We start from the raw sequence: 25,099 nt of genomic DNA on the forward strand, positions 1-25,099 counted from the left end.
TGACATTTGTTTGTGCATCTGTTTGAGTTACAATCATAGCCTACCAGTCATCTGAGATTCTTGGTACAATTATTAGTCCAATGATGAGTGTAGACTAAATCAAATGTTTTCCTTCATTTTTATTACAAACTTACTCTAAGCACAGCTCACCCTTCTTATCCACCCAGATTTAACATATTTACAAAATAATAATTGACACCATTAATATCTATCATTTTCAAACGTGTGCCACAGCAAATATTGCAATTTGAGTGCAAACACAACAGTACAATGTCTAAATTAAAAAGCATGCCTTTTTATTTCTGCAATATATCCCAGTGATGTTCATGTTTTATTGCTAAGGTAAGCACACATTGCATGCTGCTTTACTTCAGGGATGAGAGGTATTCCACAAGGCACTTTGAATTCTGCCACTCTCTCTCTCCCAGCTCATAGACCGCAGAGGACATCATCCCACTGAGGCAAATTCAAAACAAGGCTGATAACCACACAACCAACACACTATAGCTTTACCTTCAGTACATTCAAACTTTTCAAATATAATCATACGCTCATGTCAGTAAAAATCTTACCAGCTTGATATGTGTACACACCTGGCTGCTGAGCTATTTACTTATTTCATTGCTCTCGTTTCAAAAATATTTGGATTTGGCAATAGCCATAAAAGTTACAATCTGACAAACAGGAGGGGAACCTGGAAGTCCCAATGATGTATATAAACATGTCTATGTACTTTCTTCTAGCGTCATACAGGACTGTCTGGAGAACATGTATCATGATTAGAGGCCCCAGTGAGTGGCTGAACAACCCCAATAGCATACCCTGCACTAGTGTTATAGAGTTGGGCTATTGGGCTTACAGACCTGGGAAACGTCTGTCGTGCCGCCTGAAGGACGCAGAAGGCAGACTGAATCGCTCTGTTCAGGACACTGAAGTAGCCCCTCTTGGAGGAGGTGTAACGCCGATTCTGTGACTCATGGGCCTTGGAATATGATATAGACCAGGGGGTACCATCTTTTAGTAGTGCAGTAGTACGAGGGGTTGTGGGGGATAACAACAACAGGGGGGGCACAAGCAGCACAGTGCAGTAACGGAGTTGGAGGGACAACTATACATCAGCGTGAGCAGGGTGTGGCATGAGGGTAATATGGCAGATGGAGCTGGGAGGGTGCAATTCTGGTACATTCAGCTTCTCCGAGTTTTTGAGTGTTGGATGAGCCACTGCAGTGTGATATCTGGAAGGCAGGAGGCATGGGGGGGGGGGTGAGAAACAGGAGAGACAGCAGGTGAATGGGTGAAACAACGGACACCTATATAGCCACTTTGGGTGCACAATGTTGTAGTGCTCTCTCCTTCAGCCTTCCACTGGGACACAAACAAAACCTGTCACCCTCCTGTCACCGTCTTACTCACCTATGTTGTCTTTCTCTTTGCAGGAAACAGAGTAGCAGCAAATCTCTCTGTCTTGAATAGCTGCCAAGTTCCTATAGAAAGGAAGAAGTAAAGAAAACTGATAACTGTTAAACTGGCCAGCAGAGGGAGCTGGTTAATTTTGAAAACCTGTATCATTTCTAATACAGTACTAGTGACCGAGAAAATAGAATGCAGTGTTTCTAAATGGAAAACGAGGGTAATGGTTCAGTAAGAATGACGCTTCTATTAAAAAAAGGCATTTTTATTTATTTATAAATCATAACTGCTCCTCCTCTAAAATAAAACCATTAGCTCTTTGCTGATGTGAGATTAAAATAGACATGTTTAAAACCTCCAGCAAAGTAGCTCTTTATAAAAGCAAACTTCATGTTCAAGAATGGTAACTGTAATCTTCCAAGATAGTTAAGGTCATAAATATATACACTACTGTTCAAAAGTTTGGGGTCACTTAGACATTTCTGTCCATTACAATAACATCAAATAGAAGGCCAGCATCCCGGAGTCGCCTCTTCACTGTTGACGTTGAGACTGGTGTTTTGCGGGTAGTATTTAATGAAGCTGCCAGTTGAGGACTTGTGAGGCGTCTGTTTCTCAAACTAGACACTCTAATGTACTCATCCTTTTGCGCAGTTGTGCACCGGGGCCTCCCACTCATCTTTCTATTCTGGTTAGAGCCCGCTGTTCTGTGAAGGAAGTAGTACACAGCGTTGTACGAGATCTTCAGTTTCTTGGCAATTTCTCGCATGGAATAGCCTTCATTTCTCAGAACAAGAATAGACTGACGAGTTTCAGAAAAAAGGTCTTTGTTTCTGGGCATTTTGAATCTGTAATCGAACCCACAAATGCTGATGCTCCAGATACTCAACTAGTCTAAAAGGCCCATTTTATTGCTTCTTTAATCAGAACAACATTTTTCAGCTGTACTAACATAATTGCAAAAGGGTTTTCTAATGATCAATTAGCCTTTTAAAATGATAAACTTGGATTAGCTAACACAACGTGCCATTGTAACACAGGAGTGATGGTTGCTGATTATGTTTCCAGCTACAATAGTCATTTACAACATTAACAATGTCTACACTGTATTTTGGATCAATTTGATGTTATTTAAATGGACAAAAAAATTGCTTTTCTTTCAAAAACAAGGACATTTCTAAGTGACCTCAAACTTTTGAACGGTAGAGTAAGTCATTGTGTGTGATATGAACGTCTTTCTCCTGCTACCATATTAGGGTACCCATCTTAAAGTGAATAAGCACATCCACATCATGGAAGAAAAATGAACAGCTCTTTTGTTTAAAAGTTAGGAGGCACAATGTATGCCTAAATCTAGTTACTGCCATAATCTCTTGTGGAAAGAAACAGTTTCCAGCCGTTTGAACCATTTACTTTATCATTCATATTTGTTTTATTTCATCCTTTACCTTTGCTGTATTATACCTTTTTGACTTCATCAATATCACTTGGAATTGGTTTAGTGAACTGCACTGTTGGTTAAGGGCTTGAAAGTAAGCATTTCACGGTAAAGTCTACACTTGTTGCACTCGGCGCATGTGACAAATAAAGTTCGATTTGAACACCCAGAAACTACTGCTTTGTTTTACCATTCATCAACTGGAATCTGTGTGACAAACCTGGACATTCTTTTTGTGTGAGTAATGAATTACATTTTAATTGCAAAAAGAGCAAAACTCTCAACTGGGAAAAAGTGTTTGAACTAGTCCTTGTAAAAGCATCTAAAGTGGCCTTTTGAAATGTTAGAACCTAGCCACTGCAGGCCCTAACTCACAATGGCAAGGCAAAATGAAAGGGACTCTTCTGTCATTCTGTTAGAATTAGAGTTGTTAAATTACCTCAGCTCAGATGCATCACAGATTACTGCTGTGGGTTTACTGGTAGGGAACGCCTCATAGCAGTGCTGTAGTCGAGTCCCAAGTCCCCTGTACTCAAGTCCGAGTCGAGTCACTATGGCTGAAGTCCGAGTCACCAATGGTCGAGTCACGAGTCCATCAATTTATAATAGGTCTTATTATGAAATTGTTTCTAGTCGCCACAGAATGTTAGTATATCGCCACACCCTCATGAAAACCCCCAACTAATTTACTATTGATCACTACCTCAGTATTACACTCAATACCTGTGTTTCAATACTTATTTATTACATAAAGGAATGATAAGTCAGGCTTTCAGCTACTTTTTTTGTAATTGCCCACAGATTTTTTTGTAGATTTTTTTATTGCAGTGAAAACTATCGAACCTGGCTATGGAATGCAGGTAGAAAAGTGGAAGGGTAGAGCAAGACAATAAATTCAAAAGACAGCCTACTTTTCTATATTCAAGGGGAGAGAGAGAAAAATAGCTAGACTGTTGTTTTACTATTAAAACCTCAGGATGTAAGGTCTCCTTTTTAGGGGACCTGCATGGTTCTGGTACCAGTTCCGATCAACATTTTAGCTTATAAATCGATCTGTGGATACCGTAGATTCAAATTGTTGCCACTGACACAGTAGTATTTCTTCTGAACCTGTGTGACGTACGACGTGAAATCTGAAACCACTTGAAGCTGGGATGTCCCTCCTACCATTTAATTAGCTCTTCCGACTGTCCATCAACTCCTGGCTGGACCCTATATCACAGCCACAGACAAAGCACATTCCTGCAATTGTTACATTATAATTCCGCAGGATAGAGTCGTTTCATCATGGTAGCACATTCGGAGATCAATTTATAGCCCTTAATCTAAAATAATTCAGAAAAATCACTGTCACAGACGGACAGGATTAATATGAAATGAAAGGTGAGTTCAGGAAGCCAAGCTAGATCTCTGACGTTCTAAGCGATGCGGAGAGACGTTTTGATCAAGAGAAACCATTCGAAAATAAACTGTTCTCGAACACTAAACACACAAATATGTACACATTGTACAGTTAGTCGTTTTATAATTAGATTATGCTATATTTAGAAAGCATAGGTCTTATTCATAGTTTTGTTGAATAAGAAATGCACCATCAAATATTTCATATTTTTAATAATTTGTACTCTGTACTTGAGCTTGTGTCTTCAAAAGTGTGATTCTAACCTTTCTTGGAGTATGCAGCATTACTAGTTATTGTTTATGGCCCTCATGATAAATTCTGAATTTTGGGGATGACGTAGATGACATTTAGATATATTTAACTGGTTAAACGCCATACGATTGTTTTCAATCTCGTAAAGCAGTAGGCTGGGGGTTAGGAGGAAGCAAAAGTTGTTTGCGCAATAATATGTAGCCTTTGATCGGAGGCGGAGCGGAGCATGCCTTCCCACAAACATTTCTTGCTTCCCCAGCAACTCACCAGCTGATGTAGGCTGCGTATGTCTGATTTGGCATATCCTTTCCACTGCTAGAGGACAGAACCCTTGATGCTATGCACAACCCAGTGCTGCTAATATTCTGTGTAACATACTAGCCCATCCAATCAAAGTGCAAATACCGAGAAGTCACGAGAAGGCATGTCTGAGTCACCAATGGTAGAGTCCAAGTCATGAAAGAAATTGGGACTCGAGTATTACAACACTGCCTAATAACTTATCTTCATACTCACAGTTTTTCAATGAGCTGCTTCTCGTCTAGAGCACTGGGGAGATCTCTTTTGTTGCCAAGCACCAAAACCTAAAAAGCATAACAGTTTAGATCTTGTGTGGCAGAAATGTCTGCTGACTGATCATATAAAGAAACTCCCTCATTTACATGTGTTCGTAGCAGTTTCCAAAGTGTAGGCCTACTTACAGGAATTCCTTGCAACTGAGGCTTGTCTAACAAATTGTGTAGCTCATTTCTGGAAGCTTCCACCTTCTCATGGTCTGCTGCGTCCACCATATATCTAAAAAAATAATAATAATAATTTAACAGGTCACAACAAGTTTACAATTGCATCAAAAATCTAAAAGAGCAAGTGTTGTGCATATTGAAAAGTAATGGAAGTGTTCAAAACATGCCCATCACAATGTTCGAACACTGACTGGTCGCCACTGAACTAACCCTAACAGAACAATCAATCTTCAGCATTTCTGTCCTCTTCCTGCATTTCAAGTTGTACCCATGACAGGAATGGCCAAACTCAGATACTCACACAATTGCGTTAACTCCCCGACAGTAGCGCTCCCACATGCTCCTGAACCTCGGCTGCCCTCCTATATCCCAGATCTGGAAAACCAGAGGAACGAAAATTAGCCTAGGTATTTTCATTTCCTCATGCAGTCGGCATAGATTGTCACTGTGGAACATTACAGTAACCTACACACTGTAGTGACTGAAGACCTACCTTGATGGTAACGTTGCCTTTTGTGACCTTCCTCATGTTGAATCCGACTGTTGGGATCATGTCTTCACTAAATTGCCCAGACTGAAAAAGAAGAGAAGACAGTTGATACATTTTTAGATGTACAAGCTGAGCTGACATAAACAGAAAATCTAGGTCAAATTGTATGTGATGTCATCTGGAATTGCCACTATACTTGAATGAATACTATACTAAGAATGTCAGACAAACCTAGGCCTCATTGTAGGTTACTAGATTTTGCACATTTCCTGTTATTCCATTTGAGAAGAAAAAATAGATTATCACGTGCAAAAGGTTTATGGTAGTTTCACAAGTTCCATTAAGCCTAAAGGCATGTGAAGGTCACAAACTAAATCAGGGGAGGGGACTGAACTTGGGAAACTATGCTCTAGAATTACAAGGTCTGGAGCCTGCTGGTTCTATTCTACCTGATAATTAAATTGCACCCCAAAAAAAGCTGTGGAAAATCCAAAGTTGGCTGAGGACTCTAGAGGAAATATGTTTGGCATGCAGACCCAATCTTCTATAATTCTAAGATCACTGAAAATTGTGTCTTTTTTAGCCAACCCTAAATCATTGGCTACACTTTTGACGAGAGGACAGGAAAATAATTTCAGTCATTCTGATGTCTGCTCTCTTCCCCTTCTGTGTAACCCAAACAGTATCTCAGCAAGAAATAGGCCTATGCTTTGTCTAGGGCATATACAGTATGCAACAGCACATGACTTAGTCACTTGACTAGGAATAAGAGGAAGTGGGTGCAAAAGGTCTCATGACTGAAGCCTAGCTGGAACCACCACCCACACCCTACTCCTTTTTACTCAGTCAAACAGATTACAACCAACCACATGGGAACTTCCCTATCAATGGCATGTATCTCATTCACAACAGCACTGATGGAAGAGTTAGGGTAAGTGTACCTACTAAGCCCACGTACCCATTAAACCCACTTCAATCTTTGGATTCAAAAGACAAAAATAAAACAATTCTGCTATTTAATCTTTTAACCAGTTCATTTAGTTGTATCCATAGCAGCTTTTAATTCTAAGCCAATCAGATGTTTTATTATTAAGTTATTAACAGTTGTGTAAGTTCCTACTATTGGCCAATTTCAAAGCTGCAAAAAATATTTGTATGGGATATTGAGACATTTTTCAGAGACATTTTTCAGATATTTGTAGCATCTTCTCAGATAAGTGATCTGGCTTAATGCAAAATTACGAGATTCATGTGTTGACATATGCACATGACAGTACTTAATATCCATCTAGTATGCCATTTCTTGCCAGCTGAAAATGTGTTTTTCATGCTAACAGTACCACATGTCAGAGTCAATACAGTGGCAGCATAACTGGTCAACCACAAAAATATAATGGATCTCAAGCATTCACAGCTAACATTTAATGCAACTTGTCTTATTTTACTGTTAAATGAACCTTGCTTTGTTATAAATAGATGCTTTTTTGGTAAATGTTACATCTCTCTCAGGTGGGCTTAAAAAGAAAAAGTAGCACCCTCTATACAGAATGTAAATAAATGAATATTGTTCAATATTATCAACACTAACTTAGCATAATATTGTAGTATATAGTGTATATTTACACCCCAGACCATTCGTTTCCAAATATTGAGGAAACTTTTCAAAAAATATATTTTTAACATAATTCATTGCAATCATCCAATTAAGCCCAGTATGCATTGAAACATGGGTATTGTGTGTTGATATCCCTGATATTCAATAAACCTGAGCATTTCTTCAGATTTACGTTGATTAAAATACTCAAACTACCATTATGCATATCATGCATCTATCCATGGTGCCTTTACAAAAATTGAAAGCCTCTGTACTCTCTCCAAGATGTATGGAGTGGACAGGTAGTCATTGATGCAGAGAGATAAGAATAAGATCAAGGTTGAAGGATATCATGGATAGAAGACCTACAAGTAGTGGTAAAAACAAATGAGGGACTAGAAAATGACTACTCATGCATTTAGGGACAGCAGGGTAGCCTAGAGTGTTGGACTAGTAACCGAAAGGTTGCAAGTTCGAATCCCTGAGCTGACGAGGTACAAATCTGTCGTTCTGCCCCTGAACAGGCAGTTAACCCACTGTTCCTAGGCCTTCATTAAAAATAAGAATTTGTTCATAACTGACTTGGTAAAGGTAAAAAAATATATATATATTGTTGTCCCTCATTCGTCTAGGTGTTTCAAATTTTTGGTCCAACAGTAGAGAGGGAGATTTTAAAAACGTCTTCAGACAGGCTTTAGGAAGAAAAGTTGAACTACACTGAACAAAAATGTAAAAGGTGTTGGTCACATGTTTCATGAGCTGAAATAAGATCCCAGACATTTTCCACATGCACAAAAGCTTCACATTTTGAGCACAAAATTTGTTTACATCCCTATTAGTGAGAATTTCTCCTTTGCCAAGATAATCCATCCACCTGACAGGTGTGGCACATCAAGAAGCTAATTAAACAGCATGATCATTACACAGGTGCACCTTATGCTGGGGACAATAAAAGGCAACTCTAAAAGGTGTAGTTGTGTCGCAGGACAATGCCACAGATGTCGCAAGTTGAGGGAGCGTGCATTTGGCATGCTGACTGCAGGAATGTCCACCAGAGCTGTTGCCAGAGAATGTAATGCTAATTTCTCTACCATAAGCCACCTCCGTCATTTTAGAGTATTTGGCCAACCGGCCTCACAACCGCAGGCTAAATGTAACCACGCCAGCCCAGGATCTCCACTTCAGGCTTCATCACCTGGGGATCGTCTGAGACCAGCCATCCGGACAGCTGATGAAACGGAGGAGTATTTCTGTCTCTAATAAAGCCCTTGTGGGGAAAACTCATTCTGACCGGCTGGGCCTTATTCCCCAGTGGGTGGGCCTATGCCCTCCTAGGCCCACCCATGGCTGCACCCCTGCCCAGTCATGTGAAATCAATAGATTAGGGCCTAATGAAATTATTTCAATTGACTGATTTCCTTATATTAACTATTTAAGAAGTGGGCTTATTTGGAACACCAATGGGCTTAAAGGATACATTCTGTACCCATTAAGTCCAGTCCGAACTTTCACATATTTTATCAATCATTTTTATCGCACCGAAAAAAAATTGTCATATTAATCTTTCATTGCATCTCCACTTTTTTCAATGAAAATTAGGGTTGTATACAGTTGAAGTCGGAAGTTTACACACACTTAGGTTGGAGTCATTAAAACTCGTTTTTCAATCACTCCACAAATTTCTTGTTAACAAACTATAATATTGGCAAGTTGGTTAAGACATCTACATTGTGCATGACAAGTAATTTTTCCCAAAATTGTTTAGACAGATTATTTCACTTATCAGTCACTGTATCACAATTCCAGTTGGTCAGAAGTTTGACTGTGCCGTTAAACAGCTTAGAAAATTCCCGAAAATGATGTCATGGCTTTAGAAGCTTCTGATAGGCTAATTGACATCATTTGAGTCAAATGGAGGTGTACCTGTGGATGTATTTCAAGGCCTACCTTCAACCTCATGTCTCTTTGCTTGACATCATGGGAAAATCAAAAGAAATGTATACCACCTCCACCTTGTTAATTTGTGGATTTTTTTCCCTTCTTAGCCTTGTTAATTGAAATGCATTCCATGTGACTACCTCATGAAGCTGGTTGAGAGAATGCCAAGAGTGGGCAAAGCCGTCATCAAGGCAAAGGGTGGCTACTTTGAGGCCGTGTGACAGCCTCAGGGGCCGTGTGACAGCCTCAGGGGCCGTGTGACAGCCTCAGGGGCCGTGTGACATCAAACCAATATAGACAGAGCCGTGTGGTCCGCACAATGTTCAATGTAGCCGAGTTTCTCAACTCCACGATGTACATCAATGGGAAATCCACCTCTGTTCAATGATGCCACCACTATAAACATCATCATCTGAAATCTACTGTAGTTCAAAACAACTGGGAACTCGGAAACCTCCGACTTGCGAACGTTCAAAACAACTGGGAACTAGTAAAAAAAATCATTTTGAACTGTCATCCAACTCGGAATTCCAACTTGGGAACTCGGGCCACTTTCTAGAGCTCCGACTTTCTGACCGGAACATTACTGACGTCATGATTTGACCACCTATTTTCCGAGTTCCCAGTTGTTTTGAACGCGGCATAACACTTGACAGTCTGATGACCAACAATTGGGCCTACTCTCTGGGAAGATAAGTGCTAGACAGCTAACTAGCTAGCCAAGTTGTAAACATGAAAGTTGACAGCTAACATGGCTAGCTAGTTAATCCAGATGTTTTAGAAAGAAACCTTGTCTAGGGAGAAAAATATGATCTGTACTGTAGCCAAATTCCAATAAAGTGGTTAGCTAGCTAACGTAGTCCTCTGCTTCTAATCGCCATCAAACCACACAAATATCAACATACATATACCGTTAGCTAACTAGCTAGTTACCGGCTATAGCTAGCTAACCTTACAAACTAGTACAGTACGTTTAAGGTATGCTAATTAGCTATGCTTAATTGTACGTTAACGGTGGCTTGCTGGCTAACTTTACGATACTAGCTAAGTCGATATTGCATATCGCTAGCTAGTGCTAGCACAGCAGCACAATAAAAACTTACAGCTATCACATTAACAAATGTCGTTTTCCCCGAGTATTGAAGTCCAACCAGGGTTAACTCCATCTCCTCTTTCCAAAAGAGGGACTTAAACCAGTCCAAAAGCCGGTTTATAAGTGTCAGCATCTTGAATTTGATATTCCCACTCAACTTCGGCAGAAAGCTGGCAGTGGGAGGATTCGATTATGCTGAGCCGTGGGGCACCGGGCGTAAGCGGGGAGGGAAGAGCGCCCTTCTCATTTTGTCAACAAGGCAGCATGGTGCGCTGTACAGAAACAAATAGCTCTTTTCCAGAAAGTAAATTTTAGACTGTTCTATTTTTCATTGATAAGGCAGATACAGCGTTTTTATCAAAAGCCATCACTTTTCGTGGGAAAACACAGAATTCTACTAATTACTTATTATATGGTATATTGGCGATCACACAAAGTAATGGAAACATGATTCTCCCAAAACATTTTTTTTAAATAAATAAATCAAACAACTTTTCTGTTAAAAAAAACAAATAAATAAAACAGATCTGATCGCTACACATGCTCAAGGGGAACCTGAGAGGGCAGGTCTTCCGGTGCTAGCACGTCTCCTTGCAAGTCTTTCGATGTAAAATCCTTGAGTCCCAGCCACAATCATGTCTAGTTTCTTTGACTTATTTGAGAATTGTGCTGTACAGTTTATAACTGTGGAAATTAATGCAACAAAATCCACCTTTTTAACACACAAGGTATCTTTTGTCTGGCAGCAAACATTTACTACAGACTGTGGTGTTTCCAGTACCATCTCTTCACTAGCGCCACTTGTTTTCTCAATTCTATTAATCACCTCCACATAGGAGATTCAATTGACCACTCTAACTTTTGCCACCTCAATTTCCTTCACAGGGCACCCCAGGAACTCAGGATAATGATCCCCACCACAATTGCAACACCGTCATCTTTCTACACACCTTTCATCAGTATACTCTGTTCGTCTGCACACATTTGAAACATGGCCAAATCCTTTACAATTCTTACTCTGCTTTGGTTTTGGGAAGAAAGCTTTTACGGCGTATCTTACATAACCAAGCTTCACATGCAGGTATTCAACCTGAACATCCGTCGTCACCCCTGAGTTGACTCCTTTGACGGGTGCTCTACCCCGAAGTTCAAAACACAAAACTTTTGTTGTCCGGATTCTTTTGAGGTGTTGGGGCCAACAATGGGAATGAATTGACCACTGAGAGGCTTTGAAGCCACCGGTCGGCCATATTTGCAATGCCTACTAGGAGCAGTCCTCCGTAGGAATGAATGGAATTCGACAGTATTCAATTAAATGTTTCAAACACAAAAACAAATACATGTATTTAAGTATTTTGTTATAATTGGGACAGTAGCATTAGTAATTAGTATTTCATTTTTTTATGTGTATGTTTAGCTCACATAATATAATTTAAAAGTATGCATTAAGGTGTCTAATAGAATACATGTGGCAAAAACGAATGAGGACATTAATAAATGCATTTCTACAGCTTTCAAAATATATTTTTTTACACTGGTGAAGGAATGCCAAGATGGAGGCACAGTTGCTTCAACACAGCACACCCTATAAGTCATCTAGTGGAAAGATAAATCATTGGTTGTGGTGTGCACCACTGGTTTGCACAAGTGTGCACTGTCATATGACTTGCAAATGCTAACAACCAATTAGCTTTGTATTCATGTGTTGCATATTGCTGCATTTCGCAGGTCAGAGTGCGGATTAGACAATTTGGTCACTCAAAAAAATGTATGAAAAAGGGTAATGAGAAAATCTTTAATTACACCAACATCTAAACCTTCGCCTATACACTATCCCAAAAAACCCACCACCCCATCCCACACTAAACGATCGTACACCAGGACTTCGGCCTGGGAGGATGGAACCCCTTCTCTCTAAACTTCCTGTAGATCTTCTGCACTAAAATCTGTCACACCCAATATTTAACTCCTGCTGCAACGACCACATCTAATCACATTCTGTGATTTCCGCTCAATCAGTGCATTGCAGTTGATCACCATGGCTATAAATGCAAGAAATACAACGTTACTAAACCTTGTCCTCTCTGGATCTCTCTCTTCAGGCCTACTCACTGGGGGGCTCCCAGTCGACTCACTCACCTTTGGGCTGTCCTCTACTCTCTTCACTGGCTCAGCATAGGAACATTTCTGCCCCACTCAAACTCTGGCATTCTCCGCCTGTCTCCGCCTCCGCCTGTCTGTGCGTACCCCCACAGTTGAGGTAGAGTGCTTTCTCTATTCAACCTGGTACACTCCCTCTGACTATGCCATCCTGCACATTTCTCAAACTGTGGTATCTCCCTTCTACACACTGCTGCAACATGTCTGAATTCTTGGCACCTAAAAAACTGTAGCGGGTTTGGAACATAGGCCATCACTGAATAGCAAATATAACCTAACCTGACCTTATCAGGTAGAAACTCTGTGTCGAAGCTAGACAAGACAGACAGGGTATTCTCAGTCTTGCCATTGCCACAGGGTCTACGTCTCAACAAACGGCCGGAGTCACAAACACTAGGAATATTATTTTTAATTTGATCCACATAAAGCTACACCACTGATCACCCCTTTGCTCTCCCTGCTCCGGAGAGCAAAGCACAACACAGGTTGTGTAACGCTCGTCGTAATGTGGAAGAGAGGAGGACCAAGGCGCAGCGTGGTAAATGTTCATGATGTCGAATTTTAATGATATCCAACAAACAGAAACACTGACAAAATACAAAACAACAAAACGACGTGAACAGACCTGAACTTGATAACATATAAAACATGAACGCACGAACAGGAACAAATGAACGAAAACAGTACCATATGGCGAACAAACACAGACACGGCAACAATCACCCACAAACAAACAGTGAAAACAGTCAACCTTAATATGGTTCCCAATCAGAGACAATGACAAACACCTGCCCCTGATTGAGAACCATATTAGGCCAAACAATGAACCCAACATAGAAACACATAACATAGAATGCCCACCCAGCTCACGTCCTGACCAACTAAACAATACTGAACAGGAAATAAGGAAATAAGGTCAGGAACGTGACAGGTTGTGCCCCGAGACCCATGATTCGAAGCGCCCACTTCCTCTGGGCAGCGGATACACAAAAGATCTAAACAATTTCACTTCTCGAAACTTTCCCAGATGTAACCATTGCCAGTTTGTCCATTACCCAGTTTGACATGGGTCGCCCAAAAAACAGGAAACTTACTCCTACCGGTCAAAAATCATCTCTGGTAGGATTCTCAGGGCAAGCGTTCGAAGTCTCTACCACACCTGCTGTCGCCGCAGGCCGAGGTGACTTTTATTAATATGTTTGCCTCTATTTACCCCCCCCCCCCCCAAAAAAAAATGAAATGCTAATTAGCTGCTGAACAGAACTGTGAATTGCTGTCTCAAGCTTCACTTCACTCACCAGGGCCATGATGATCTGTACGAGAACCAAGGCAGAAGGTAAGAATCTCTGGATGAACTATGATAGCTAAATTTAGTAATGAATAAATTGGCTGAATTTGTTTAAATTGACAATTCTGTGAACTGTCTTGGGCAGGTTTTAAATGTACACAATACCTGTTATCTATCTAGATAGCTCAAGGTTAACTAGTTAGCAACATTAGCCTGACTAGGTGGCTACATTAGCAGTCTATTTGTCCAGCCATTGTCTAGCATGAGAAAATCATAAAAATTAGTTTAGCTTTCTTTGGCTTTTATAAACCAACAGTCTAGCCTGCTAGTTAACTAGCTAGCTAACTTAGATGGTGAAGCTATGCATTCTTGATAATGTTTGTTTGTGTCTGTGGGTGAGGGGTGACTTGTAGCTACCCTAGATAGCTGTATCATTTTGGTCTGGCTTTTTGAGAGGTGTCAAAGATGGACTGATTAGCATCCTCTCTTGAGTCAACAGTTTGCTTACTTTACTGCAGGACAGCAGATAATTAGTATAGCTAGTAGGCAAGGTTATGTAACCTTATTTAGTCCTACCTGCTATGGTGGGTTTGAAATTAAATGGTATTCACATGTTTGTTTTTGTGGTAGAATTACTGTTATGTTATTGACGCCAAACCTTGCAAACCTTATTTGCACCTCCTCTATTCCAGACCAATGGGTGTGCCTGCGTCTTATTACCTCTCAACTACATAAGCTGTTTCGACCTGGAACACTATCTCCTGCTTTGGTCTGTTTCAGTCATTGCAGGAAGTCAAATAAACGTGACTCGTGTCAAGAAACTAGGCATATGTTGTTGTTTTTTTATCAAAATGCGTTTTTGGTCAGAAATACCTTCTTGAACATGTGAACTTTCATGTGCCTTAATAACAAACTTGTATGCTATCTGTAAATATGGACAAACTTGTTAAATTACGAGCCTAGTTAGTTTACCCACAGAAAAAGTCAGCAACCTTCCCGCTAGCCATGATTGGCTGAGATTATGAGTGGGCTGGACATGCCGATAGATGAGTTCGGATTGATGGTGCTGGGGTCGTGCTTGGCCACGTAGTCATGGGTGAACATAGAGTACAGGAGGGGACTAAGCACGCACCCCTGAGGGGCCCCCGTGTTGAGGATCAGCGTGGCAGATGTATTGTTGCCTATCCTTACCACCTGGGGGCAGCCCGTCAGGAAGTCCACAATCCACTTACAGAGGGAGGAGTTAAGTCCCAGGGTCCTTAGCTTAGTGATGAGCTTTGAGGGTACTATGGTGTTGAACGCTGAGCTGTCAATGAACACGTAGGTGTTCCTTCTGTCCAGGTGGGAAAGGGCAGTGTGGAGTGCAATACAGGTTGCGTCATCTGTGAATCTGTTAGGGCGGTATGCAAATTGGAGTGGGTCTATGGTTTCTGGGATGATGGTGTTGATGTGAGCCATGACTAGCCTTTCATAGCACTTCATTGCTACAGAAGGGTTTTGTCCCAGCCCAGCTCTAACACCTGACTTAAAAAATCAACATAACGAATCATGGCGATTTGTAATCAGGTATCAACTGGGCTGGAACAAAAGCTTATACACACTCCTGCTATTCAGATCTGGAGCTGTCCACCCTTTTAAATAATTATTCTGTACAGTGGCGACCGGTCATTTAGGGCACCTGTTTTGAGCCCCTTATTTTTAGCTATGTATAAATATAAATATGGTCTCTTTTTGCTTTCTTCAGTAAGGCAGCTCCAAAATGCAGGTGTTTCATTCTAGCTTAGTGCTTTCTGTGGTGGTGGGGCAGCCACCAGAAATATGGAGCGTAGGTGTTGGTAATGTTCTTTAGTTGCGCCATGATTAGCTCAGTGTTCTGTCGCTAGTAGGGACAGTATGTCACCGGCAAGTCTAAGGGTCGACCTCAAAAATTCAAGCCCATTGGTTGCAGCCATAGAGTTACATTAGAAGAGCCCATCCAAGAAGGCTCAAGGTCATTGCCCACAGATAAAATTACGTCAAATCACGTTATATCTACAGTAGCTTTGATTAGACTGATCATGTCAACATCATACTTTCAAAATCTTAGCTAGCAATCATCATGAATCAAGTCGACAATGTACTGGCAAATCCTTTTTAATTCTTGTCATATGAAGAGAAATAATGAAGAGAAATTATAGACAAAACGTATCGGTGCTCATTGGCCATTGGACATAAACATTAAACAACAAGTTGGAAATCGCAAATTCAACAATGAGTGGTTTGGAAGGAATCAGTGACAGTAGCTAACTGCAAGCATTGCAAAGCAATCACTTGCCTGCTATTCAGTGGAGTGGCTGTGTGGTCCCAAATCTGGGATTAAGTGTCTCTTTTCCAAGTTTAATATGATAAACATTCAACATTGGCCATGCTGTCAGTGAAGTCTGATTTGTGCCGCGCTCAATACAACTGTTAACTCGGAACTGCAAAAACTTGACTTCAGTGAATTCAAGTCAACTGGGATTTCTGGAAAAAACGAGCTCTGACTGGGAAATACGTTTTGAACGGTAATCCAACTCGGAATTGTAAGTCAGGAACTCGGGCCTCTTTCTAGAGCTACAACTTGAAGATCAATGACGTCATCATGATTTGACCTTGTTTTTTTCCGAGTTCCCAGTTGTCTTGAGAGCACCATAAATCTAGAGAATGCCAGACTTTAATAACAAAATTTGCCCACGAAGGACCGACACCCCACCTTCCTGTTCAAGTGAGCACAGCAGTCCAAAAATGTCTTGTATGCTGCTGCATAAACAATGTAATATGCCAGGGAGCTATGTATACTGTAGCTAAGAAAGTAATACTAAGTGTATGTTGTGTAGTAAGCTGTTAGTAGCCCATGTGCCTCACGCTAATTATTTGGTCCCTTTTCCCCTCTTAATTTTGCCTACTGTTCTCACTTGGTGGTGCACATGTAGCCTAGAGCCTGTTTTAGATAAAAGTCATCATTGACTATTGTAAGAGCTTTCATTGTCTGCTTATATCCCCCCGTTATTTATTCTACGATTCTGACGTGGTGTACAGGGAGAATACTGTAAGAATGGCCCATGTTCTGAATTCTGTCGCTGTACATTTGAAAAGTCGTGAACAAATAGTTATATTGACAACGTCCATCTTAGCTCGCTCATTAATGTCTTAATCGAAATTACGGATTGCCTCTTAATCGCTCGTTTTTCCCTTATGCCATAGTTTATAAATCTCAATTGTCAGTAGAAACCACATTTGTTTACACAAGTCAGCCATATCAACTATGATTTTTAAAAGGCAGTAAATGAGGCTGAATGAAATGTTTCGCTGCCAGACAAGGCTCCGCTGATAGCCAGGTGTAGCAGTGGTAAGGTGTTGGGACTGCTGTTGGGACTCTGCTGTTGGAACAGCTTTCTGTAGGCCATAAGAGTCTGTGGGTGCCGTTTGTCACTGTTATAGTGCAATTAATGTATTGTTTCGTATTGTGTAGTGGCTTTGCTGGCATGCATATATTATTTTGGGGGGTTTGTTTGGCCCACCAAGATTTACATGCTGAAATCACAACTGGAAAAGGTACACTGAAAAGCAGACTGGGCTGACACACGCATGACTAGGGGTGTGGGGGTCATTACATTTTGTCACCCAGTGATTGTCAAGCAAATAACTGCCAAAAATGGTTGCACGTTTATTAAAAATTAAAAACGGAAATAACTTATTTACATAAATATTCAGACCATTTGCTATGAGACTCAAAATTGAGCTCAGGTGCATCCTGTTTCCATTGATCATCCTTGAGATGTTTCTACAACTTGATTGGAGCCCACCTGTGGTAAATTCAATTTATTGTACATGATTTGGAAATGCACACACCTGTCTATATAACGTCCCACAGTTGACAGTGCATGTCAGAGCAAAAACCAAACCATGTGGTCCAATTAATTGTATGTAGAGCTCCGAGACAAGATTATGTCGAGGCACAGATCTGGGGAAGGATACCAAAACATTTCTGCAGCATTGATGGTCTCCAAGAACACAGTGGCCTCCATCATTCTTATATGGAAGAAGTTTGGAACCACCAAGACTCTTCCTAGAGCTGGCCGCCCAGCCAAACTGAGCAATCGGGGGAGAAGGGCCTTGGTCAGGGAGGTGACCAAGAACCCGATGGTCACTCTGACAGAGCTCCAGAGTTCCTCTGTGGAGATGGGAGAACCTTCCAGAAGCAGAGAACAAAAAGGCCTGCACACTGTTAAAGCTCCCAATTCACTGCTTTATTGACAACATTTCAATTGGAAACAGACATTTGTCAGGTCCAACACACTGAGTGTTCACATCCCAAAATATATACATTTCACCTCACATGACCATTGCGGACATGACGCATGGTGGGTGCCAAAAACATTTTTATATCTCTAATAATTAAATAACAATGAGATGGGTACATGTAATGGTTCCAGAAAATAATATATATTTACAAAATGATCAAATGGGTAACCTGGAAGGAAAGACAAATCAAAGTAAAGTAACATATTCAGGTAACAAATGGTCTGATCCCGATGGTCACTCTGACAGAGCTCCAGAGTTCCTCTGTGGAGATGGGAGAGCCTTCCAGAAGGACAACCATCTCTGCAGCACGTCACCAATCAGGCCTTTATGGTAGAGTGGCCAGACGGAAGCCACTCCTCAGTAAAAGGCACATGACATCCCGCTTAGAATTTGCCAAAAGTCACCTAAAGGACTGACTATGAGAAACAAGATTCTCTGGTCTGATGAAACCAATATTGAACTCTTTGGCCTGAATGCCAAGCGTTATGTCTGGAGGAAACCAGGCACCTTCCCTACAGTGAAGCATGGCGGTGGCAGCATCATGCTATGGGGATGTTTTTCAGCTGCAGGGACTTGGAGACTAGTCAGGATCGAGGGAAAGATGAAGGGAACAAAGTACAGAGAGATCCTTGATGAAAACCTTCTCCAGAGCGCACATGACATCAGACTGGGGCGAAAGTTAACCTTCCAACAGGACAACGACCCTAAGCACACAGCCAAGACAATGCAGAAGTGGCTTCTTGGGCCAAGAAACACCAGCAATGGACATTAGACCGGTGGAAATCTGTCCTTTGGTCTGATGAGTCCAAATCTGAGATTTTTGGTTCCAACCGCCGTGTCTTTGTGAGACGCAGAGTAGGTGAACGGATGATCTCCGCATGTGTGGTTCCCACCATGAAGCATGGAGGAGGGGGTGTGATGGTGTGGGAGTGTGGGAGTGCTTTGCTGGTGACACTCAGTGATTTATTTAGAATTCAAGGCACACTAAACCAGCATGGCTACCACAGCATTCTGCAGCGATACACCATCCCATCTGGTTTGCGCTTTATGGAACTATCATTTGTTTTTCAACAGGACAATGACCCAAAACACACCTCCAGGCTGTGTAAGGGCTATTTGACCAAGAAGGAGAGTGATGGAGTGCTGCAACAGATGACCTGGTTTCCGCAATCACCCGACCTCAACCCAATTGAGATGGTTTGAAATGAGTTGGACCACAGAGTGAAGGAAAAGCAGCCAACAAGTGCTCAGCATATGTGGGAACTCCTTCAAGCATGTTGGAAAAGCATTCCAGGTTAAGCTGGTTGAGAGAATGCCAAGAGTGTGCAAAGCTGTCATCCAAGACAAAGACTGGCTGCTTTGAAGAATCGAATTTATAAAATATATTTTGATTTGTTTAACTACATGTTTTTGGTTACTGCATGATTCCATATGTGTTATTTCATAGATTTGATGTCTTCACTTTTATTCCACAATGTTGAAAATTGAAAAGTAAAGAAAAACCTTTGAATGAGTAGGTGTGTCCAAACTTTTGACTGGTACTTTGTATATATACAGGCCTCAACCACTACCCTAAGAGCACTTCATTCAGCATATCATGAGGCCCTCATGTTCCTTACTAATCAAAAACGTCTAACATGTCATTGTGATCTCTACTGCGCCGTTGGCTGGTCGTCATTGACCTTGCGTAGTCTTAAACACTGGTATACACTGATTTAAAAGGCCATATTGGGTATAATGTCACTTTATCTCTGTTCTTTTTTAATCAGGTCAGTAAATAAATATAGATTACGGTCCTATTCTCATTTGCTTTCTTGTAGTACCAAGAATTAGAATAGGTCATGGTAGAAATAGTTTTAGTTACTCATCTCCGTTGTCCTGGAATTATCTCCTAAACATTTTAAAATTAGATGATCTAGTCACGCTGGTGGAGTTTAAACACTTGGTCAATGTAATATCATAAAAAAGTGTAATTGTCGTTAGGACAGCTGTTTTTTAGTTATGACATTTGTTTTTTTTAATGTAATATGTAATTATTTTACTGTATATGTGTCTAATGTTTTGTTAAATGTTGTATCAGTGTATGTAAGATGTTTTGCCTGAAACTTTGTTCCCCCGTAGCTGTTGGACCAGGTCTCTCTTGAAAAATATATTTTATCTTAATGCGAAAAAACCTGTATAAATAAAGGTTAAATAAAAAAAGAAAAATGTTGGGATTCAGTACAGTATTAATTGTGCAAAAAAAAGTAAGAAAAGCTATATAAAATAGTACTTAGTATTGATGAAAGACTGCACAAATAAAGGAAATAAAAACAAACAAGATTACAAAAGACAAGGGAATTATAGCAAGCTAACTGCAAAACAAATTGTAGAAGTAGCATTTGTTCATTCAGGACTAGCTGACATGCTACCCTGAAGTCAAAGCCCTCCTGCAAGCAGATGTAAGATATCACACAGTGGAGATGCTCGCCATGGAGAGCAGAATCTGGCTGGCATTGTCCTTGGTTTCAGCTTGCTGGATGAGCTGGCCTTCACTCTCCTCTTTTGACAGCGGGAGACCATGTATATCTGGAGAAGCGATGGAAATACTTGTTGCAGGGCAGTTCACTGAAGGCTGTTTTTAACACATCAGTACTTGAACTTGAACTTTACTGTAATTAATTTGAGAATAAATTGTATCCCAAGCTATGTGTTCCAAAGTATTCCAAATAAACCAGCACACAGTATCATCGACTTAACCAACTCTGTGGTACTCACTAGCTTCAGGCTTGTGCCCGATTCTCCTGATGCAGGCATAAGCGAGGAACACCAAGAGGATGACAGCAAAGAAGAAGAAGCCAGTGGCCAGAATGTAACGCCCGTCCTCTTTGTTTCCTTGCCCTGATAAACAGAAGAAATGATTACAACCCAAATACATTTCTAATACCTATGAACTGCTTGACTGTAATCGCCAACATACCATGTATACCACATTTTGAGTTCTGGGTCTTGTTCCCAGGGAAGATCACAACAAATCCATGTGTACCACACCTGTTGGTGACAAGGTATTACAAGTTATTTAGGAGCCTTTAAAAACATTTCACACGATAGAGGAACTGATATTTGGCTATTTTTCAAAACTGTGTTCTTACTGTGTCAATGGTTTGCAGTGACCCTGTTCAGTGTCAGAGTATGTGTTATTAGGACATGGGACACATTTCCAAGTGTATTCCCTGGAACCTGCCATTGGAAAACATACTTTAAGTTAGCAGTGGCTGTTGATCCTTTCGCTACATTTGTAAATAGTCCGTGACAAGTAGTGAGGAAGGAAAATATATGAATGTCTTACCTGTCCTCTTCAGTTCCTCTCCCTTGCGACATTTCTTTTCCTTTTCACATTTTGAGCAGACATGGTCTGAGCACAGGAAACCAGAGCCACACAAACAGTTTGCGTTTAAGGTTGAGGTGCATGCTCTTGCATAGACTGCCCAGAAAAGCAAAGAGAGAAAGAAGACAGCTAGGTGAGAGTCCAATAATTCAGTAATGGGATTTCCAAACAATGACATGAAAAGTGTGCGACCCAGAAGCCACCACTTTCCTGACGTTCTTTCTTTCCTACAGTATCATCTTGTTTTGACCATTGAGGCTCCATCAACAATCTAAGTGTAGGACGCTAATGTTTTTCAGAGCTAGATCAATAGAATGTTTTGTTTATGTCACCTCTCATCTTAACCCTTACCCTGTTGGCATTTGAGGCATGGTTGACAGTTCTCTACGCGGTCACTGAACTCGGAGTAGGAGTCCGCTGGGCAGTCACCACAGTCGGTTTTGGCATGAGTGGTGCAGTGCTTCTTCAAAAATGTGCCTATGAACCAAGACAGGATTGTATATCATAATCACTACCACTCACAGAATCACTCATTCAATATTACTTTATATGTCTTATACATCAAGTAATCATCACACAGGGTCCAACTAAAATTTACATACATCATTTTTCAGAATAATTATGATTTTAAAAAAGGATTTCAATTGGTATAATAATTTTATATCATATGTTCAGTTGTTTAATCACTAGTCTACTGAATTGTTGTTAAAGGCCAAAAACGAACCTGGTGGACAAAGTCCACAACATCTGCCATCTTTTTCATACATATCATTGCATCGTAGATCCGCTGCTAAACCCGAAGTCCAAAAACACAGAAGACATATGACTGTCATCTGTATGTATTGAGTGTTCATAATGTTAAGTATCCTCTCCTTTCAACCGTGAGGGTTTTATTTGCTGTACACAGTGACGTTACACAGTGGCGTCAGGTATCTTTCTCTCTCTCTCTCTCTCTCTCTCTCTCTCTCTCTCTCTCTCTCTCTCTCTCTCTCTCTCTCTCTCTCTCTCTCTCTCTCTCTCTCTCTCTCTCTCTCTCTCTCTCTCTCTCTCTCTCTCTGTCTCTCTCTCTGTCTCTCTGTGTGTGGGTGTGTGGGTTTGCCAGTGTGGTGAGATTTTCTGTGAAAAGGTACAGTGAAGAGCAGACTGTGCTGACAGACGCATGACTAGGGCTGTGGTGGTCCTTACATTTTGTCAGCTGGTGATTGTCAAGCAAAAAACTGCCGGACTCACGGTAATTGACCGTTAATTAACTTGAGCACATTTGTGACCGACCCCTCAAATCGGTCTTATGTAGCAAAATTTCAAATATTTTTTTTACATTGGATAAAAGTAGAGACTACAACATGGTATATCATACACTACAGTTGAGGAACAATGGGAAAGTAATTCTGCTTTGAAAGTTGATAAACTTGTATACTCACTTGTGAGAAAATGGCCTTTGAATGTTTTGGTACTACTACTGGAGAGCCCTTCTTTGTCTACACCCATTCAGCATTGTTCACCCCCTCTTAAGCTTTAGCCCCATCCATCTCTTTAAGGGTTGATCCGAGCATTCTGTACTGACATCAGCAGTCAAGCACCCAAGCTAACTTGCTAGCTACTTCCAGACACAAATGAGAGAACAGCTCACTGAACATTACTCGCCCTAGCAGAGCTGGTTAGGCTGTTATGTTATCCAGAGCATTGGTGACTGCAACTGTGCTGCCAGCAACAATTTAGTTGCGCTTTTTTGCCAACGTTTACTGACACCGGCCATATTCAACTGGTGTTGAGCGCTCCTAAATTCATCAGTTATTTTGCGCTCTGGCACACTCAGACAAGAGTGCTCTGATATCGGAGTAGATGGCTAGACTGCATTTATGAACACACCCAAAGTGGTTACTTGCATATTGGAGTCTTTTGTTAAGACATGTAGCTAGGTAGCTAAACAATGAACCATAATCACAACTCATGACGTTACTACCCTGCATGAATCTGCAGGTAGCTAACCAACGTCTATGAACAGTTGTCGCAGTGACATTCTATTAAAATGGATACTTGCATATTCGAGTCTTTTGTTAAGACATGTAGCTAACTAGCTAAACAATGAACCATTATCACAACTCATGATGTTGCTACGATTTATGCATCTGCAGGTAGATAACCAACGTCTATCAACAGTTGTCGCAGTGACATTCTATTGAAATGGATACTTGCACAGTGGCGTCCCCAGCTAGCACAGTGGATCCCCAGCTAGCACAGTGAGTCTGGGCACTCGGCTGAGAGTCAGACTCGGCCAACGTCATGTGGCCTGAGTCTGGGCCGCCTCCGGCACTATTACTTATGGCTAGGATGTGAGGCTTGAGCTCGGTCCGATTCCGATGTGATTTATCTGGCCCAAATGTATTACTTGGGGCTCGGGTCGATTGGGGCTACTCTCTGGCAGATGATTACACGGGCTGATTGTCACGTTCGTCGTAAGGTGAAAGAGAGGAGGACCAAGGCGCAGCGTGATATGAATACGTCTTCTATTTATTTATGAAGATGAACACTAAACAAACTATACAAAATAACAAAACGAACGTGAAGCTATCATACAAAAGTGCAGACACAGGCAACTAGACATAGACAATAACCCACGAAATACCCAACGGAATATGGCTGCCTAAATATGATTCCCAATCAGAGACAATGATAAACAGCTGCCTCTAATTGAGAACCAATCTAGGCAACCATAGACATACAAACACCTAGACAAGACAAAACACATAAATCCCCCATGTCACACCCTGACCTAACCAAAATAATAAAGAAAACAAAGATAACTAAGGCCAGGGCGTGACACTGATTTATATAATTAACATTTCATCATTTATTTTTCCATATTTTCTCATTGTTTCTGTTATTAAAAAAAATACAATTAACATTTCGATTAAATTCTTTAAGAATTCTGCATAGTATTTTAGTTTTTTCATTCGTGCAAGGCAATTGATAAGCATTAAAGACTTTGCGGATGGAGCCTCCCCAGTGGCGCAGTGGTCTAAGACACTGTGTTGCAGTGCAAACTGCGTTGCTACAGATGCTGGTTCAAGACCCGTGCCGGTCGCGTTCCGGAAGACCCATGAGGCGAAGCACAATTTGCCCAGCGTCGTCCGAGTTAGGGGAGGGTTTGGCCGGCTGGGATGTAGCGACTCCTATGGCAGGCCAGGCACATGCACGCTGACACGGTCACCAGAAGGCGAGGTCAGTACAGGTGCATCAAAGCGGGGACCGAGAGACTGAAAAACAGCTTCTATCGCAAGGCCATCAGACTGTTAAACAACCATCACTAACATTGAGTGGCTGCTGCCAACATACTGACTCATCTCTAGCCACTTCAATAATGAAGAATTTATGTAATAAATGTATCACTAGCCACTTTAAACAATGCCAATTTATATAATGTTTACATACCCTACATTACTCATCTAATATGTATATACTGTACTCTATATCATCTACTGCATCTTGACTATGCCGTTCGGTCATCGCTCATTCATATATTTGTATGTAGATATTCTTATTCATTCCTTTACACTTGTGTGTGTATAAGGTAGTTGTTGTGAAATTGTTAGGTTAGATT

The 25,099-nt window shown here is 41.0% G+C and overlaps 2 protein-coding genes and 1 long non-coding RNA gene across 5 annotated transcripts; 1 reads left to right on the forward strand and 2 right to left on the reverse strand.

The window, feature by feature from the left end:
- Positions 1 to 99: 99 nt before the first annotated feature.
- Positions 100 to 10,611, reverse strand: LOC139535484 (ADP-ribosylation factor-like protein 8B-A). Of its 2 annotated transcripts, XM_071334916.1 has the most exons (8): positions 10,371 to 10,611; positions 5,739 to 5,819; positions 5,547 to 5,620; positions 5,204 to 5,297; positions 5,019 to 5,086; positions 4,016 to 4,060; positions 1,414 to 1,484; positions 100 to 1,235 (listed from the first exon to the last, which is right to left on the reverse strand). In XM_071334916.1, exons 1-8 carry the CDS (start codon positions 10,491 to 10,493, stop codon positions 1,186 to 1,188), a joined length of 606 nt encoding a protein of 201 aa, XP_071191017.1. In that variant the 5' UTR covers positions 10,494 to 10,611; the 3' UTR covers positions 100 to 1,185. The 2 variants fall into 2 exon arrangements, with proteins under 2 accessions (XP_071191017.1, XP_071191019.1); XM_071334918.1 differs by lacking the exon at positions 4,016 to 4,060.
- LOC139535485 (uncharacterized) lies at positions 6,595 to 19,336 on the forward strand. Of its 2 annotated transcripts, none has more exons than XR_011667138.1 (4): positions 6,595 to 6,666; positions 12,463 to 12,620; positions 13,822 to 13,856; positions 19,206 to 19,336. It is a non-coding gene; the product is annotated as an uncharacterized lncRNA (long non-coding RNA). The 2 variants fall into 2 exon arrangements; XR_011667139.1 differs by lacking the exon at positions 19,206 to 19,336 and adding an exon at positions 14,501 to 14,630.
- LOC139535483 (tumor necrosis factor receptor superfamily member 5-like) lies at positions 18,055 to 22,427 on the reverse strand. The gene is made up of 7 exons (XM_071334915.1): positions 22,223 to 22,427; positions 21,850 to 21,975; positions 21,460 to 21,594; positions 21,263 to 21,350; positions 21,091 to 21,161; positions 20,889 to 21,011; positions 18,055 to 20,699 (listed from the first exon to the last, which is right to left on the reverse strand). Exons 1-7 carry the CDS (start codon positions 22,350 to 22,352, stop codon positions 20,581 to 20,583), a joined length of 792 nt encoding a protein of 263 aa, XP_071191016.1. The 5' UTR covers positions 22,353 to 22,427; the 3' UTR covers positions 18,055 to 20,580.
- Between the last annotated feature and the right edge of the window lie 2,672 nt (positions 22,428 to 25,099).

Source organism: Salvelinus alpinus, chromosome 12 (assembly GCF_045679555.1).
Source record: "Salvelinus alpinus chromosome 12, SLU_Salpinus.1, whole genome shotgun sequence".
NCBI lineage: Eukaryota > Metazoa > Chordata > Actinopteri > Salmoniformes > Salmonidae > Salvelinus > Salvelinus alpinus.